Here is a 17,496-nt window from a genome sequence, read left to right on the forward strand (position 1 = left end):
TTCTTTGGAGAAATATGTATTTAAATTCTTAGCTCATTTCAAAATTGGGTTTTACTTGTCTTTTTATTATTGGGTTATAAGCATTCTTATGTATTTTAGATACAAGTTTCTTGGACATACATAATTTGGAAATATTTTCTCCTATTTTATAGGAGTGTCTTTTCACTATCTTGATGGTATCCTTTGAAACACAGAATTTTAAAATTTTGATGAAATCCAATTTATTTTATCTTTGTCACTTTTGGTATTTATCTAAGAAAACTTTGTCTAATCTAAGGTGATAAAGATTTATTGCTATGTTTTCTTCCTGGAGTTCTATAGTGTTAGGTCTTAAATTTAGGTGATGATCCACTTGCAGTTAGTATGTGTATATGGTGTGAGGAAGGGAGTCCAGCATCTTTTTTTTTTTTTTTCTTTTTGCCTAGGTGAATATCTTGTTGTCTCAGGACTAGTCAATGAAAGGACTCTTCTTTTTCTGTAGAATTTCCTTGGAACCCCTGTCAAAAATGAGCTAACCATAAATAAGAGGTTTTGTTTCTGGCCCCTTAGTTCTGTTCCATTGATCTTTTTAACTGTTCTTGTGACAGTACCATACTGTTTTGATTACTGCAGCTTTGTAAGTGTTAAAATGGCAAATGTGAGTCCTTTAACTTTGTTTTTCTTTACAATTGTTTTGGCTTTTTTGCAGTCCTTTGCATTTCTGTATGAATTTTAGGATCACCTTGTCAATTTCTGCAAAAAAGATTTAGCTGAGAATTTTGAATCTTTAGGTCAATTTGGGGAATATATTGACATGTAATAGCGTTAAGTCTTCTGATCCATGAACGTGGTTGTCTTCCCATTTTTTTAGATGTTCTTTAATTTCTCTTAAGAATGTGTATAGTTGTTAGTATGCATACAAGTTTTGCACTTATTTTAATTGTAAGAATTTTATTATTCGTTAATGCGGTAATAAATGAAAAATTTTTAAAGATTTTATTTCAGGGAGAGAGAGTGTGTGAATGGGGGGATGGATAGAGGGGAAGAGAATCTTAAGCAGACTCTGTGCTGACTGTGGAACCTGATGTGGGGCTTGATCTCATGACCCTGAGACCATGACTTGAGCCAAAATCAAGAGTTAAATGCTCAACTGACTGAGCTACCCAGATGACCCTGGAATTGTTTTCTTTAATTTCATTTTCAAATTGTTCATTGCTGGTATATAGAAATACAATTGATTTTTATATATTGATCTTGCAACCTTGCTGAACTGCCTTTTATCAGTTTTAATAATTTTTTAGTAGGTTCCTTAAGATTTTCTATATATAAAATGATGTCATCTATAAATATAGTTTTACTTCTTTCTTTTTAGTCTGGCTGCCATTTATTTCCCTTTTTTGCCTAATTAGAACCTCCACTACTGTGTTGAATAGACGCAGTGAGAGTGAACAGTTGTGTTTTGTTCCTGATCTTAGGTGGAACCATCGAGTCTCTCACCATTAAGTGTGATGTTAGTGGTGGGTTTTTCGTAAGTCCCTTTATCAGATTAGGACATTGAGTATTTTTATCATGAAAGGTGTTGGATTTTGTCAAATGTTTTTTCTCTATTTACCGAACTAATCCTGTGATTTTTGTATATTTACATTTATGTAGGCTCTTTCATTCTTACTCTTGGAAAAGTCTCATTCATTACAGAATTTAAAGATTATTGGTTATCAACATTTAGATAAATGGTAGAAGCCTTGGGAGAAGGTGAGATTTCCCAGAGAGAATATATAGAAGAGGAAGGTGGTCAAAGATGAAAAGAATTTTGAGGATTATGAGTATTCAATCTACCATGTGCGGTGCTAAATTTAATTTAATTACAGTTAGTAAATTTAATTTAATGAAAACTTCATCTAAGTTAGGTTGTGGTTTTGCTTTACTAGATAATTGTGCTATTGTCTACAGCCGTTGATGGGTCTGAAGAATCTCTGGTAACATGGGAAGTTTTTCTGCTCTTATTTGATATCTTTGTATACTGATAGAACACTTATACAAAGTATGGTTGCCCCTTGAACAACACAGGTTTGAACTCCATGGGTCTACTATATGTGGTTTTTTTTCCAATAAATATAGTACAGTACTATAAGTGTATTTTCTCTTTCTTATGCCTTTTTAAAAAGATTTTATTAGAGAGCGCACAAGCAGAGAGAGGAGTAGAGAAGGAGAAAGAGGGACAAGCAGATTCTGCACTGAGTGTGGAGGCCGACACAGGGCTCAATCCCAGGATCCTGAGATCATGGCCTGAGCTGAAACCAAGAGTCAGACACTTAACCGACTGAGCTACCCAGGCACCCTTCTTAATGACTTTCTTAATAACATTTTATTTTCTCCAGCCTACAATATTGGGAGAATATAGTATATGATACATGTAACATACGGAGTATGTGTGAATTGACTGTTATCAGTAAGGCTTCCAGTCAGCAGTAGGCTGTTAGTAGTTAAGTTTTGGGGGAGTCAAAAGTTATACGTGGATTTTCAGCTGCTCAGGGTTACCGCCCTGAGTTAGTTAGTGCCCCTAACTCCCAAGTTGTTCAAGGGTCAACTGTATAAGTTTTTAGGTAAAGGGAGAGAATCGGCATCTTTTCTGCAGTCCTTTGCATTTCTGTATGAATTTTGAATTCATGTACAATGAATATGTACATGACAAATAAATAATAGAAGAACTTTAAACTTTGTGAATACTACTAGTTCCATAAATTTACCATTTTTAACAATATAAGATGCTGGAATTTACCTCTTCTCTAGTAGAAGAAATGTTTGTGTGGGAAAAAAAATCAATTTGTGGATAATTTCCTTCATATAATTACTATACTTTTGTCAGGAACCTGAAGCATGTACAATAGTAAACAGCCATAAATCCTCAGACTCCGTATTGAAAATTAGAACTAGATAGTGCTTTCACTTTTCATTTTTGCTTTCTCCTTTGAACTACTAGTGCTTATGAAGTAATGTCTCTTTTGATTTTGTAATCACTACTAGCAGTTATTATGAAAAGACTCTGATTTCAAGGCATTAAAAATTAATTATGGTCATAGTAGCTTGTTGGTGAGACTACCAGTTAGACTCTTACAAGTAACTTATTTGTATATTTCAGCTTTATTGAGTAAAATTGACAATTAAAAGTGATACATATTTAAGGTGTACAACTTGATAATTTGATATATGTATACATTGTGAAATATTCACCAAAATCAAGCTAATTAAAAGATATTGCTGCACAGTTACCATTTTCTTTCTTTTTTTTTTTGTAGTGATAACACTGAATATATACTTCCTTAGGAAATTTCAAGTAGACAGCATTGTTAACTGTAGCCATTCTATAAGCCCATTTAAGCCATAGAAATATCCTAGCTGAATTATCAGCAGTTAAGATCTAAGCAATGAGAATTACCTATTCTAAGCTTAAAGTAGCTGATAGTCTTGGAGACTATTGCAGAAAGTTACTGTAATTTCTCCAGTTTAGTCATAAATAATTCAGATTATTTGGTTCAACTAAAAAAGATCTTGTTTTATTGACCAATTCATCAAATGATACGATTGGTAAAAGTCCATTTGTGAGATGTTTGTTACCTGAAATTTTATATCTTCCTTGAACTGCATTATTAGAATTATGTGAACTATATGAATAATCTGACTGAGAACAATAGGGTTTTTTTTAAATTTGAGGCACAAAAAGAGTAGAGTATTGACTGATACCTGTGAACTATTTCTGCAATTAATAGAGAGTGGGTTGCCCCACTGTGATGTCCACAACTTATATACTGTCTTAAAATGTGTTAAAGAAGCTAACACATCTAATTGGAGGATCAGAACACAAATCAGGGTTCTTAAAAAGACAAATCACCATAGCTGTGTAATAGAAGAGGCATATTTAGTTACTGTAAGTTACTTCTCCTGTTTAACCTTAAGCATATGGGATATTTAAAAAAATACATTTACGGCAAAAAGATTGCTGACTTAGCCATTTCTAAGACAGATGATTCCATTTAGTCCTAATCCATAGTCCTTAAAAATCTGGAAAACTGATTTCTTTTTTGCCATCACGGAGTAGATAAAAATGAGACGACTCACTAGAGAAAAAGGGATAGATGGCTGTTCAGTTACTGAAGTTGTAATGAGGTACTTGGTGCGTCATATACTATATATAGTCATCACATGCTCTTTCAGTTTTAAAATGTAATAGTTGATGAGTTTTAAAGTTGTGCAGGTCTATAGACAGCAATGCATATTCTAGTATATACTTCATAAAATGGTAATAGCAACTTAGATGATACTGTTGACAGAGAAAATACATACCTCTTCTCATTATCACATGTATACATTGTGATGTGTAATAGCAGCTGGGAAGCATTTAATATTATGAAATTGATACATTTCTTTAATACACTCTTGATGTAGGGAAAACCAACCATTTTTAGCATGTTAACTCATACTCTTTAAACATATACACATTTATGGCCTTTTAATGTGAAAAGTATTGTTGGGTTTCTTTTCTTATGACTGCAGGAAGCATATGTACCTCATTTCTTACCCAAAGCTACCAACTGCCAGTTCTTGATACAATGTTTGTAAGAAAGAAATACCGAGGCAAAGATTTTGGGCTTCATATGCTGGAGGACTTTGTTGACTCCTTTACAGAAGATGCTCTTGGCTTGCGGTATCCACTCTCTTCTCTCATGTATACAGGTAAATTAAGTTAAAAAATGTTAAACTTGTCTCAGTCTCACTTCGGAGTTGTTTCTGCAGGGTACGGTAAATGTGCATATATCATTATTAACTACACTTGGATTCTTTGGGTCCCTAAGGGCTTCATTTTGCAAATGTGTCCTTGTCTTATGTATATGGCTTTTTGGAGTTGTGGTGACTTTTTTAAAAAGTTGACATATAATTCATATATGATAACATTCACCCTCTTAAAGTGTATAATTCAGTGGTTTTTATTGCATTCATAGCTGTGCAACCATAACCAGTATCTAATTCCAGAACGTGCTCATTACCCCAAAAGAAACCCTGTACCAGCTAGTACTCACTCTTCATTCCCCCACTCCTTCATCCCCTAGCAACCACTGTTCTTTTTTCTTCTTTATGGATTTACCCGTTCTTGACATTTCATATAAATGTAATCATGTGGTATGATTATATTATAAGCCCTTTTTGTCTAGCTGCTTTTATTTTGCATAAATTTTGTTAAAGTTCATCTATGTTGTAGAATGAATCAGTGCTTCATTCCTTTTTATGGATGAATAATATTCTGTTTTATGGATATGGTACATTTTGTTTATCCATCATCAGTTGATGGACTTTTGGGTTGTTTCCACTTTTTAGCTGTTATGGATAATGCTGCTGTGAACATTTGTATAGTTTTTGTGTGGACCTATCTCTGCACTTACGTGTGGATGGAATTGCTGGGTCATATGGTGACTATATTTAACATTATGAGGAATGCCAAACTGTTTTCCAAAGCAACTATACCATTTTACATTCCCATAAATAGTGTATGAGAGTTAGAATTTCTGCATATCCTCAACAACACTTGTTACTATCTTTTTGATTACAGCCATTCTTGTGGGTATAAAGTGGCATCTTATAGTTTTGATTTTCATTTGATGTTGAGCATCTTTTCATATGCTAATTGGCTATTTCTGTATCTTCTTTGGGGAAATGTATATTTAGATCCTTTGGCCATTTCTTTAGGTTCTCTATGGTAGCTTTTAAAATTAAAAAGAGAAAAGTAATTTCAGATGTATAAAAACATGTAAAGAATAAGACAACAAATACTCATGAACCATCCAACATGTACCATCCATGAGAAATGGATCACTGCCAGTACAGTTGTACACCTACCCAATTAGCTCGCTCCCTTCCCTGAAATAAGCACTACCTTAATTTGGCATTTATTTTCCCCATGTATTTCTTAGACTTTTTCTTTTTGAGAGGTGGAGAGACGGAGAGAGAGACAGAGGTGTTCACGAATGCACATGCATGAGGGGCAGGGATGGGGCCGAGGGAGAGGAAGAGAGAGAACCTTAAGCAGACTCCTTGCCCAGCCCAGAGCCTCATGCAGGGCTCGATCTCACAACCCTGAGATCATGACCTGAGCCAAAATCACTTAACTGACTGAGCCACCCAGGTGTCCCTCTTAGACTTATAAAGGAGCCTGCTTCTCCCTCTCCTTCTGCAACCCCTCCCTGCTTGTGTGTTCTCTCTCAAATATATAAGAAAAATCTTAAAAAGAGCTTTATATAAATGACATATACTGTATGAATTCTCCTACAGTTTGATTTGTATATTTATGAGATTCATTCCTGTGGATTCACATAGCTCTGTTTATTCATTTTCAGTGCTGTTTAGTATTCCATTGTATGAGTATACCATGTGATACTTAAAAACTGTTGGTGAATTTATATGTGCATTTATAAATGTAAATCCCAAACTACTGCTTTTCTCTTAATGAAGTAAGATTTAATCCTGGAAGGTAATTTACTTGAAAACTTCATTAAAATGTAATTTACCATTGATTTTAATCTAACTGGAGATGTTTATTTCCACTAAAAATATATTTTTGTTCTAAGTTTGCTCCCCCTTTTTAATATCAGAAATTCAGAAACAAGAACCAAGTGTTGTGTGCCCATCTTGAATTATAGTTTCTGTGTAGACCCATACATGAGAAAAGCATGAACCCTGTATACAACTGGATAATCTGAAAATGGCTTTATCCTTAAAATCTAATTACAGCTTTACTGAATTTGGGAAGGAATGTAAACACACCCACTGTAGGCAGAATCTCTTATTACTTATTCTTTTTTGGGGTGCCTGGGTGGCTCAGTCAGTTGGGCAGCTGCCTTTGGCTCAGCTCTTGATCTCAGCATCCTGGCCTCAAGCCCGTGTCAGACTCCCTGCTCAGTGGGGAGTCTGCTTCTCCCCCTGCCCCTTCCCCCTGCTTGTGTACTCTCTCTCTCCAATAAATAAATAAAATCTTTTTAAAAAATACTCTTTTCTGGCGCTCCTGGGTAGCTCAGTCGTTAAGCCTCTGCCTTGGGCTCAGGGCGTGATCCTGGTGTTCTGGGATCGAGCCCTGCATTGGGCTCCTTCACTGGGAGTCTGCTTCTTCCTCTCCCACTCCCCCTGCTGGTGTTCCCTCTCTCGCTGTCTGTCTCTCTCTCTCTGTCAAATAAATAAATAAATAAAATCTTTAAAAAAGATAGTCTTTTCTAATTCTAATGATACATTGAATACCAAAAGAATTACAGGTGTATGTCTATTTTTGCATAGTCCAAGTGTGCTCTAACTCCTCTTATCCTTCAATTTAGGCAGGAGATTGCCTGATAATATTTTATTGATCTCATTTGTATAATTTTATGAATAAGACTCTTTGAAGTGTGAAAATGAAGGAATATATTGAAAATAGAAAAATTTTAGACTATGTGTGGCATCTCCATTTTCTGTTTCTTGCTCTTCCTATCTGTCTTGTACAATGCTTATTATATTTGAAGAACTTGGATTTCCATTTGATTTTCTCTTACAACTCAATTAGTAGTTCCTTGAGGCTGCTAGATGTCCAGTATTCTTTGGTGGTCTTGAATTGTTTTCATGAATATTTTTAATGATTTAGAAAAGACCATAGTGTTGTATATTGTGAGCTTTAAAAAGAGAATTTATTCATTCCACAAATAGGTGACGAGTGCCAAGTATGGATGGGCTTGATCTCAGGCATGAGTAGATGATTAACTACGAGAAGTTAATTTATACAGTACTATTGTGTACCGGTACCTAAAGACATGGAATGAATAAGGTCTCATGAATCTTACCTGTTGGGAATTTATCCTGGTGTACTTTTTGAGGTACAGGTCCAACTTTATTTTACCTGACAGGTATATGGTTGCTCTAGTATTATTTGTTGAATAGTTTATCTTCACTGATTTGCATTTATATCTATATCAGGTCGGCAAACAGTGGTCCACTGACCTTCTAATTCTTTTTGTAAATAAAATTCTATTGGAACACAGCTTTTCATTCATTTACATATTGTCTGTGGCTTCTTCTGCACTAAAATGTCAGAGTTGGTTATGACAGTGCCCATATGGCCTGTAAGCCTAAAATACTTAACTGTCTGCCCCTTTAAGAAAAAGTTTCCTAACTCTTAATCTAGATCATACATTAAATTTGTATATGTATATGTTTGAGTATATTTGTTTTTTTTTTTTTTAAGATTTTATTCATTTGAGTGGGGGGGGGAGAGAGTGAGCACACAAGCTCAGGAGCAATGGGGGGGTGTGGGGAAGGGAGAGGGAGAAGCCGACTCCCTACTGAGCATGGAGCCTGATGCAGGGCTTATCCTAGGACCTGATCCTGACCTGAGCCAAAGGCAGACGCTCAACTGACTGAGCCACCCCAGTGTCCCAATTTTTAAAGACTTTATTTTTAAGTAATCTCCACATGCAATGTGGGGCTCAAACACACAACCCCAAGATCATCAAGAGTTGCATGCTCTACTGACTAAGCCAGCCAGGTGCCCCTAGTTTGCTTAAATTTGGGGGGGGGCTATACTATATATAACATAGTATTTATCATTCGAACTATTTGTAGTTGTGCATCAGTGGTATTAGTCACATTCACTCTCTGTCTTTGTGAATTTGCCCATTCTAGATACCTCATAGAAGTGGAATCATACAATATTTGTTGTTCTATGCGTGTCTTATTTCACTTAGCATAGTATTTAAGAACCATCCATGTTGTAGTATATATCAAAATTTCTTTCCTGGGGTCCCTGGGTGGCTCAGTCGGTTAAGTGGCTGACTCTTTTTTTTTTTTTTTTGAAGATTTATCTATTTGAGAGAGAGTGTGTGTGCATGCATAGAGAGTAGGGAGGAGCAAAGGGAGAGGGAGAGAGAAACTCAAGGGGATTCTGCACTGAGCATGGAGTCCTATGCGGGGCTTGATGTCACATGACCTGAGCTGGAGCCAAGAGTCAGACATTCAACTGACTGAGCCACCCAACCACCCCACAGCTGACTCTTGATTTTGGCTCCCGTCACAATCTCGGGGTCATGGGATCAAGTCCTATGTCTGGATCTTTGCTCAGTGGGGGGGGTCTCCTTGAGAATTCTCCCTCTGCCCCTCCCCCTGCTTGTGCATGCTCTCTCTCTCTCTCTCTCTCTCTCAAATCTTAAAAAAAAATTCCATTCCTTTTTGTGGCTGAATATATTTTTATTGTGTGTACATGTCACATTTTATTCATTCATCCATTCGTCTTCTGATGGACGGACAGTTGGGTTCTTTCTACCTTTTGGCTATTGTGAACAATGCTGCCATGGTCATTGGTATACAGATAACTGTTCGAGTCCCTGCTTTCTGTTCTTTCGGATATATAGCTGTGAGTGGAATTGTGGAGTTATATGGTAATTCTATGTTGAACTTTTTGAGGAATTGGCAAACTATTCCACAGAGGCTGCATCATTTTGTTTAATGTGTTTTTAAACTTTTTATGTGATACCATTTGTACATACACTAACTTGTTTTTTTTACTGATCTTTTTAATAGATTTATCATTGTTAATATATAGCTGTAATTTGTTGTAGCTTCTGTGTGGTGTTTTATTGTATACATTTTATAATTTATTCATGTATCCCTTAATGATGGGCTCTTAGGTTGAACTCCCCACGCCTGTTTAAAAACAGCCCTGTGATGAATATTACAGAAGTCTTCTTGTGCATATGTGTAAGTCATTAGGGTATATACCCAGTAGTAGAATTGGAGCATACAATATGTCTTTTCAACTTTACTAACTATTGAAAAATTATTCTCACACCAGGAGAATGTAGTTTCCATTTTCCTTATTCTTTGGATGCTTGGGTTATCTGATAGGTGTGAAAATGGTATCTAGTTGTTTCATCTTGCATTTCCCTGGCAGCTAGTGAGGTTTGCCATCTTTACCTTTGTTACGTGAGCTTTCAGGTTTCATGATGTGTAAATTTCCTTTTCATAGCATCTGCCAGTTTCTTTTGGGGATCATTTTGTCTTTCTAATTCAATTTTAGGATTTTTAATATGCTGAGAATACTAGTCCTTTGTTTTATTTTGAGAATCTCCTGTGTCTTTATGGTATCTTTTTAATATAAAACTATGCAGTCCAGTACAGCAGTCACTAATATAAATTAGATTTAATTTCAGTTTAATTAAAATTAAATTTAACATTCATTCAGTAGCCACATGTGGCTAGTGGCTACTGTATTGGGCATTGCTAATACAGGACATTTCCATCATAGTAGAAAGTTCTCTTGCACAGTTCCTGATAGTAAGTTTAAAACTCTAAGAAGTTTATCATAATATTTCATTATGGAATATGATTTTTGTATCTTTCATAAGAAATCTTTTAGCACCGTTATGTCTGGGAGGTATTATCTTATGTTTTCCTTTAAACATTTTGCTTTTCCTAGTAGATCTTAGAATCCATCTAGAATTTAATTTTGTGAATGGTGTTGATGTGAGGTCAGGATCCAACTTTATTTTCTTCTATATGGATTTTTGTTCTAGCATTTTTATTTTGATAGTTGATCTACTCTGCACTGAGATGTAATGCCTCCTCTGTTATTTGCCAGGTTTTTAGTGTATGTGTGCTTCTTTCCTGGTGGGCTTTTCCCCCCTGGTATTTTAATTTTTCTTTTTCCTTTTCTTCTTCTACTTCTTCCATATCCTTTCTTAACCCTTTCTTCCTTCATTTTGCGTTTGGTGTCAAGTTTTGACAAGTTCCCTTAAAAAATAAACTTGTTGGGAATGTTTAGAATTTCATGGAATTTACCAAATAATTGGTGAGAGTTGGTGGTTATATATTATTGAATCAAGTAATCATTTTATTCTAATTTTATTCCCCGTGGTAATATTTAGTAATCTTCTCCTTAAAGGTGAAGCACATCTTCTAATAGGATTTTTATTGTTTGTTTATGTTAAAATTTTCATTAGCGAGACTGATGTGTAATTGAGTTGCATTAGTGTTACGTATGCTAGCACCGTTAAGTGAGTTGGGCAGCTTACTTTCTGTCTTCTTTCTGTTTTCCAAAACAGTTTATATTTGGGATTTCTAGAAAATTCTAAATGTATTTTTCAGCTTGCAAGCAGTACTTTGAAAAGTATCCAGGAGACCATGAACTCCTGTGGGAGGTTGAAGGTGTTGGACACTGGTACCAACGAATACCGGTCACCAGAGCATTACAGAGAGAAACATTTAAAATTACAGGTAAGAATTACAGGTTTCAGGTTGGAACACACGTCAGGCTTAAAGAGCAGAGCCTTTTAATGTTTGTGTCTCTTAGTCCAGAGTTACGGTATATTGTAGTGTGACCTCTCTAGTAACAGACCCTCTTTCTAAAGTTGAATTTTTGTTATGTATTAACATTTGATTTATTAATAATAAGAGGACCTAGAATTATAATAGCCCAGCAGAATCTAACATTCTAGGAATTGGTGGGTAAGAAGGAAACACAAATACTGAATCAGCATAGAATAGGCATCACAGAATTAAAGAGTAGTCCCTGGTCTCATGCATCTTTCCTCAAAGTCACTAAATACAGATTAACACTTTTATAATTGCAAGATTTCATTATAAGATATTGGTGAAGGAGATATTCCACACCTAGATTTTCAGCACCCTTCTGTTCAGGATGCTATTCAGGGCTTTTATGAGAATCGGTACAAATCATGTTACAGTTAAAACCAAATACTGATTGGGTTACAATTTTTAAAATTCTTCTATACACAGCAGTTTCTCAAAATGAAGCTAAAAGACCTATGTCTGGAGAATATGGTCTTGCATCTGTTCCAGAATATGAAGCAGAAACTGAAGACAATCAGTCTAGTGAGATGCAGCTAACTGTAGGTACACTGTATGTTTATTGTAGGAAATAATAATTTTTCTGTTCTTTAAACTAGATTCAGCTAATATTTAATTTTGTAAATGTTAAAGTTTATTCATCAAGGTATATAATTTAAAAATTTTTACTCTGTTAGTTTTCTTGGTATCTCCTGTTAATGGCTTACTTAGGACTTAATTTTCTTTGAAAAATAATTTGGAATCACACAAAATAACATAGAAGAAAATAAAAATCTGTAATCCCACTACCCCAGATATAGCAACTGTTAACATTTTTGTATTTGTATTTAATATATATTATAAAACATGTATATGCATACGTATTTGTTTTCTGTTATGCTGCTTCTGTTTTTTCCTCCATCAATATAATATTGTAAGCATTTTCCATGGCATTATTGTTTTAAAACATAATTGTTAAAAAGCAGCATACTATTTATTATATGTAAATACCATTGTTTATTTCTTTAACATATTATACTTAAGTGTTTTGCTAAGTGGCCCAGCAGTGAACACATTTATACATGCATCTTTTTGCCTATCTAATTCTTTCTTTGCACTGGTAAAATTTTAGAAGTGAAATTAGAAATAGGTCAAAGGTTATGAAGTTGTTGTGGAAAGTTTGAGTCTATATATGCTAGGTCTTTGTAGAATGTAATGCACTTCGAAAGTACTAGGTGAACCTTTCAGGGACAAGTGCTTTGGGGAATTATTTCTGCCGCTTTTTCTTGCCTTAATTAGCGTGAGTGTCGACTGAACTTTTTGGAAACGTTTTTAAGGATGATGTAAATCATGTAATTATCTGTAGGGAGGTAGATTTTTTGTTTTTATAAGCCTGGGTTTGAATATATTGTGGTCCAAATTCCTCAGATATAATTAAATTTATTTAGCATTGGTCATACATCATAAAATCAGGGAATGTAGAAAAAATCTTTTCCCAAAACGTGATGAGAGCAATGATTTACCTTAAGAATAAGCCAAATAATTTTAAATGGGTTGTGTAAATGAGAATAAACCGTGTCATAAGGTTGGCAGCATAAATTCAATTTTCTTTCATTTTAGAAATTCATTTTCTTCAAATTACTTTAAGATTTTAATTAGTTCAAGGAGAGTATTTCTCCCATTAAACTATTTTATCTCTCTTTTTATTGCTAACCACATGGGAAGTGGTCTTGTTTGTTTATTTTAATTAACTGTTTTTAGCTTTAGTGAGGTATAATTGACAACAGTTGTACCTATTTAAGGTGTGCAACTTGAGGTTTTGAGATAAATTGTGAAACAATCACTATATGATTTATTCTAGGTGGTGATGGTATTTCTACTTGCTTTTTCCTATTTGGCAACTTAAACATTACATGTACTTCTCTTATACTCTTTGTACCTTTTTTTAATTCTTATTTGTGTGTTAACCTTGTCTAGTTCAACTACAGGCTTCTTGAAGACAGGATTTTTGTCTTATCTGTCACAGTTCATCCTGGTTTGTGTCCTGTCAGTAGTCTCTGTGCCTACTGTGTTGTAGGGTTTCCTTAAGTGTATGATGAATAGTAGTTTATATAATAAAGTAGATACTGTGGCAAGCACTGGAGGTACAAAGAAATGGTTCTTACAAGCATGGGATAAGTAGGTGGTCCGTTATCAGAAACAGATAAATAAACTACAGGATTATAATTTCCTTAGTAGAGCATATGGCAAGTGATCGAAGGTACATAACAGAGTATGAGTAACTCTACCCAAGGAGTGGAATAGGTGAAGTAGCAGCCAAGCTGACTTTCAAAGGGAGGCGTGAGTTTTGTGACAAAGGTTAGGGTTTCCCAAAGGCTAGCATGTTAAAAAAACAAAAACAAAAACACAACCAAACAGGTGTGAAAGAAAATGGCATGTTTGGTATGTAAGAGGTATTTGGTTTTGAAGAGGTTGAGAGTTTATATTCTAGGCAGTGATAAACCATTAAAGGTTTTGTTTTTGTTTTTGTTTTTTAAAGCAAAAGAACACAGTTTGTGATTTGGAAGCATCTTTGTCATCAGATTGGAGGGGATTACAGAGCATGTGATTAGAGCAAGGGATACCAGGGATGAGGCTCTTGGAATAATTCACATTAAAGATGATAAAGGCCTAAACTAAAGCATCGGTAATACAAAGGAGGGGGCAGTTTTGAGAGATTCTTCAGAGTCTCAGAATTGACAGGCTTTGCAGTTCACTGAATGAAGGTTAAGAAGAAATCATTACTGACTCACAGGTTTTTGGCCAGAATGGCCGACTGAACTGTTATTGCCATTAACCAAGACAGAGAATAATATTGGGAAAAGATAAGAGTTCAATTTGGAACAGGTTGGTTGTGAAATTGGGATGGAGCACCCATATTTCCTTTGAAAAAGAGCTTTGGAAATCAGGAGATTAAATTGTAGATCTGGATTCATCAGCAGGTAGATGTTGAAGTAAAGGCAGTACATAAAATTACACAGGGAGAGCATGTGGGCAGAGAAGAGGAGATGACTGAGGACAGGACTCGAGGAAACTCCAGTGAGTCACACTGTAACATGTTAGATGGCTCTGTAAAGGCTCAGCCTCAGGATAACCCGAGGCTGTAACATCACCTTTTATTTTCTTCAGTAAATTTCCTTGAATGGTGAATAGTGAATACAAAAAGTACTATTTGAAAGGCGTTTCACAAGATTTTCTTTGACACCGACTAAAGTGAATTCATAGGGAGAAAAAAAATGATCTAAAACTCTTGGTTTTAATCTGTATTTCTGTTTTAGATTGACTCTCTAAAAGATGCCTTTGCAAGTACTTCCGAAGGTAAGAAATTCAGCTAATCTACCAGTATTTGAGATGCTTAGAATTGAGGGGCGGGAGATGTCTGTTAGAGTGAGTGAAGACTTATCCCACTCTAAGATCTAGAGCTGAGTTATAATGCCACCACTACCACTGGTCTTGCCTTGTAAGCAAAGTAAGCTCTCATATACCTCTTTCCTCATTTCTTTACCTGTAAAACAGGGAGAGTGGTGTCGTTCCAAGATTATTGGGAGAGAATATAAGTAAAAATGCAAAAATACATTGCAGAGCTCAGGGCAGTATGGAAATGTGGGGAATGAATAATGTGAGACTGACGCTGTTTTTTGGCCTGATATAAGCGAGAGAAAGAAATATGTAATTGTGGGAGTGTATGTAAGCCAGCATAGTTCTTACATTTCTGTGTATTGTAACAGATAATCCTTTTAAGACACACTGAATTAATTGTAGTACTGCTGTTTTTTCTCAGGTCATGATAAAACACCAGTTTCCACTCGTACTCGAAGTAGTCATCTGAAGCGGCCAAAGATTGGGAAGCGGTTTCAGGATTCTGAATTTAGTAGTTCTCAAGGAGAAGATGAAAAGATGCCCCAGACTTCACCTACAGCTTCAATAAACAAGTAAAGTGTTGGTTATTTTTCTCTCATCATTTTGTTCTTCTTATTTTCTATATTTTTAAAAGATTTTATTTAATAGAGAGCCTAAGTGGGTGGGGGGCAGAGGCAGAGGGAGAAGCAGACTCCCCACTGAGCGCAGAGCTGGATGCGGGGCTCAATCCTAGGACCCTGGGATCATGACCTGAGTGGAAGGCAAATGCTTAACCAACTGAGCCACCCACGTGCCCCTTCTTATTTTCCTATTATTAGTGTTCAGTATTTAAAGTGGAAGTTATTATTATATTGCTGGTGTATGAGTTAGTGCTTAAATTCTTCTGCAGGATTGCTGATCGTACTCACTTTGATGTATTACAGGGAGAAGGTGCTAGTAGGAAAGTAAAATAAATCCACAATTTAATCTCTCATGTTTGAAAATCAGGAGAATATTCTAGTGATTATATTATCCCAACTTTGATAGTAGCTATAGTTTTTAGTAAATGCTGAGATTTAGTCAATTTTTTAAAAACCCTAAGTTTATTTTATAACAGATTTATTTTGCTGGGTTGTTGGCTATAACACAAATTAGCGATAACTGTAAGTGGTTCAGTCCCCTCCTCTAGGAACTTAACAGCAAGTTGAATCAACAGAACACTTGGGTCAAAACTTTATCCTCTGTCTTCCTTGTAACCTTAAAGAAAGCAAGATTTCAAATTTTATAGGAAAACTAGACTTTTTTGTCCTAATAGTCCTACCCGTTGTTCCTGAGTTAACCATTCATAGGTTTGCCATTTTATCTGTGAAATTATTTTATTCAAGTAGAAAATTCTGTACCTATGCTCATTTTATTATGTAAATAATTTTAAATTTGGATAATTGAGTATTTATGTAAATGTTTTATTTTAGTGAAAAATTCGTGTTAAAGGCAGCTATTAACTAAATATTTAAATCTAGTAATTTGTGAAAAGATAAGAGGTTAAATAATTATAGTTTTCTTCCTGTGTAACATTTTGATGTAATTCCCTTTCCAGAAGGGAATATAACTGTGTATTTTATATTGAACATCCCAGAATTATTGTGGAATTGTGTTTGTTTTTCATAAATAGAACAGTTAAGACTAAATGCTTGAATGTTTACTTAGCAGCTATTATGAAGAACAAATGTCATCTTTTCCCTTGAAGAATTGACTGCCCGATGGTTTCGAATTCACTAGCTATACCTGTGACGCAGGTTAAGATCACTGCAGGTGGATTGTGATGGTACAATAATAGAAGTACGAAACAGTGTAGATGCGGAGGAGAGATTTGATTGAATCTAATTGAGGGGATAGAGAGATTTGGCATTTGGACCAGGGCTTGAAAGATAAGTTGAATCTCAACAAGCAGAGTTGAGAGAGAAGATGTTCTAGTCCAGGAGTCCACAAACTGTGGTCTGTAGATCAAATCTGACCCACTACCTATTGTTGTAAATAAAACTTTATTGTAACACTTCCATATTCTTTAGCTTACATGTTTGTATGGTTGCTTTTGTATTACAGTGGCAAAGTTGAGTAGTTGTTCAGAGACCATATGGCCCATAAAACCTAAAGGAAAAGTTTGTTGACCCCTGATGTATACCAGGGTTGTCCAGAGAACTTATTATGGTGATGAAAATGTGCTTTATCTGCCCTGCCCAAAATGGCAGCCCTACTTAGTATGCCCATTGAGCACTTCAGGTATGGCCAGTGTAGCTTAGGAACTGAATTTTTAATTTCATTTAATTTTAATTAATGTTAATTATGACATGTGTTGTGGCTACTGTGTTGCACCATGCAGATACAGCGTGAGCAAAGGCAGAAAGCTGAGAGGAATATTAATAAGGATAACTGATGTGTAATGTGAATGTTACCATCTAGTAGGAAATAAAAATACGAGAGTCTAGGTCCAGGCCAGCAGGCATTGTGGCAGCATGAGTGACTCATCGAACTATTTGGCAATGTGATGAGCAAGAAGGTCTCCTTTGCCTGGTGGATGAGGCCCAGCAGCATAACTCATGCAGGGGGAAGCAAGTAGCCATACTGTGAGCAGACCCATGAGGAGGTACTGTCCCCCAGGAATTGGGCCCTTAGTCTACTAGGCTTCATGAAGAACTAAATGTTGCCAACAACCGCATGAAATGAGAGTTTGGGGTGGTCGGAGGGAGCACTGCCAGTCAGACCTTCAGACGAGACTGGGTTAATTGCAAC

General features: G+C 35.6%; 1 protein-coding gene across 2 annotated transcripts in view; it reads left to right on the forward strand.

Annotated features, from left to right (window-relative positions):
- FAM169A (family with sequence similarity 169 member A) overlaps nucleotides 1-17,496 on the forward strand; it is a 39,379-nt gene that overhangs the window by 16,893 nt on the left and 4,990 nt on the right. For both annotated transcript variants that reach the window (XM_008691660.1, XM_040622184.1), the window contains 5 exons: nucleotides 4,531-4,710; nucleotides 11,128-11,256; nucleotides 11,779-11,891; nucleotides 14,646-14,685; nucleotides 15,149-15,299. In XM_008691660.1, coding sequence (XP_008689882.1) covers nucleotides 4,531-4,710; nucleotides 11,128-11,256; nucleotides 11,779-11,891; nucleotides 14,646-14,685; nucleotides 15,149-15,299 — 613 coding nt within the window. The remainder of the gene's footprint in view (nucleotides 1-4,530; nucleotides 4,711-11,127; nucleotides 11,257-11,778; nucleotides 11,892-14,645; nucleotides 14,686-15,148; nucleotides 15,300-17,496) is intronic.

This window comes from Ursus maritimus, unplaced genomic scaffold (genome assembly GCF_017311325.1).
Source record: "Ursus maritimus isolate PB19 unplaced genomic scaffold, ASM1731132v1 scaffold_5, whole genome shotgun sequence".
NCBI classification, from domain to species: Eukaryota; Metazoa; Chordata; class Mammalia; order Carnivora; family Ursidae; genus Ursus; species Ursus maritimus.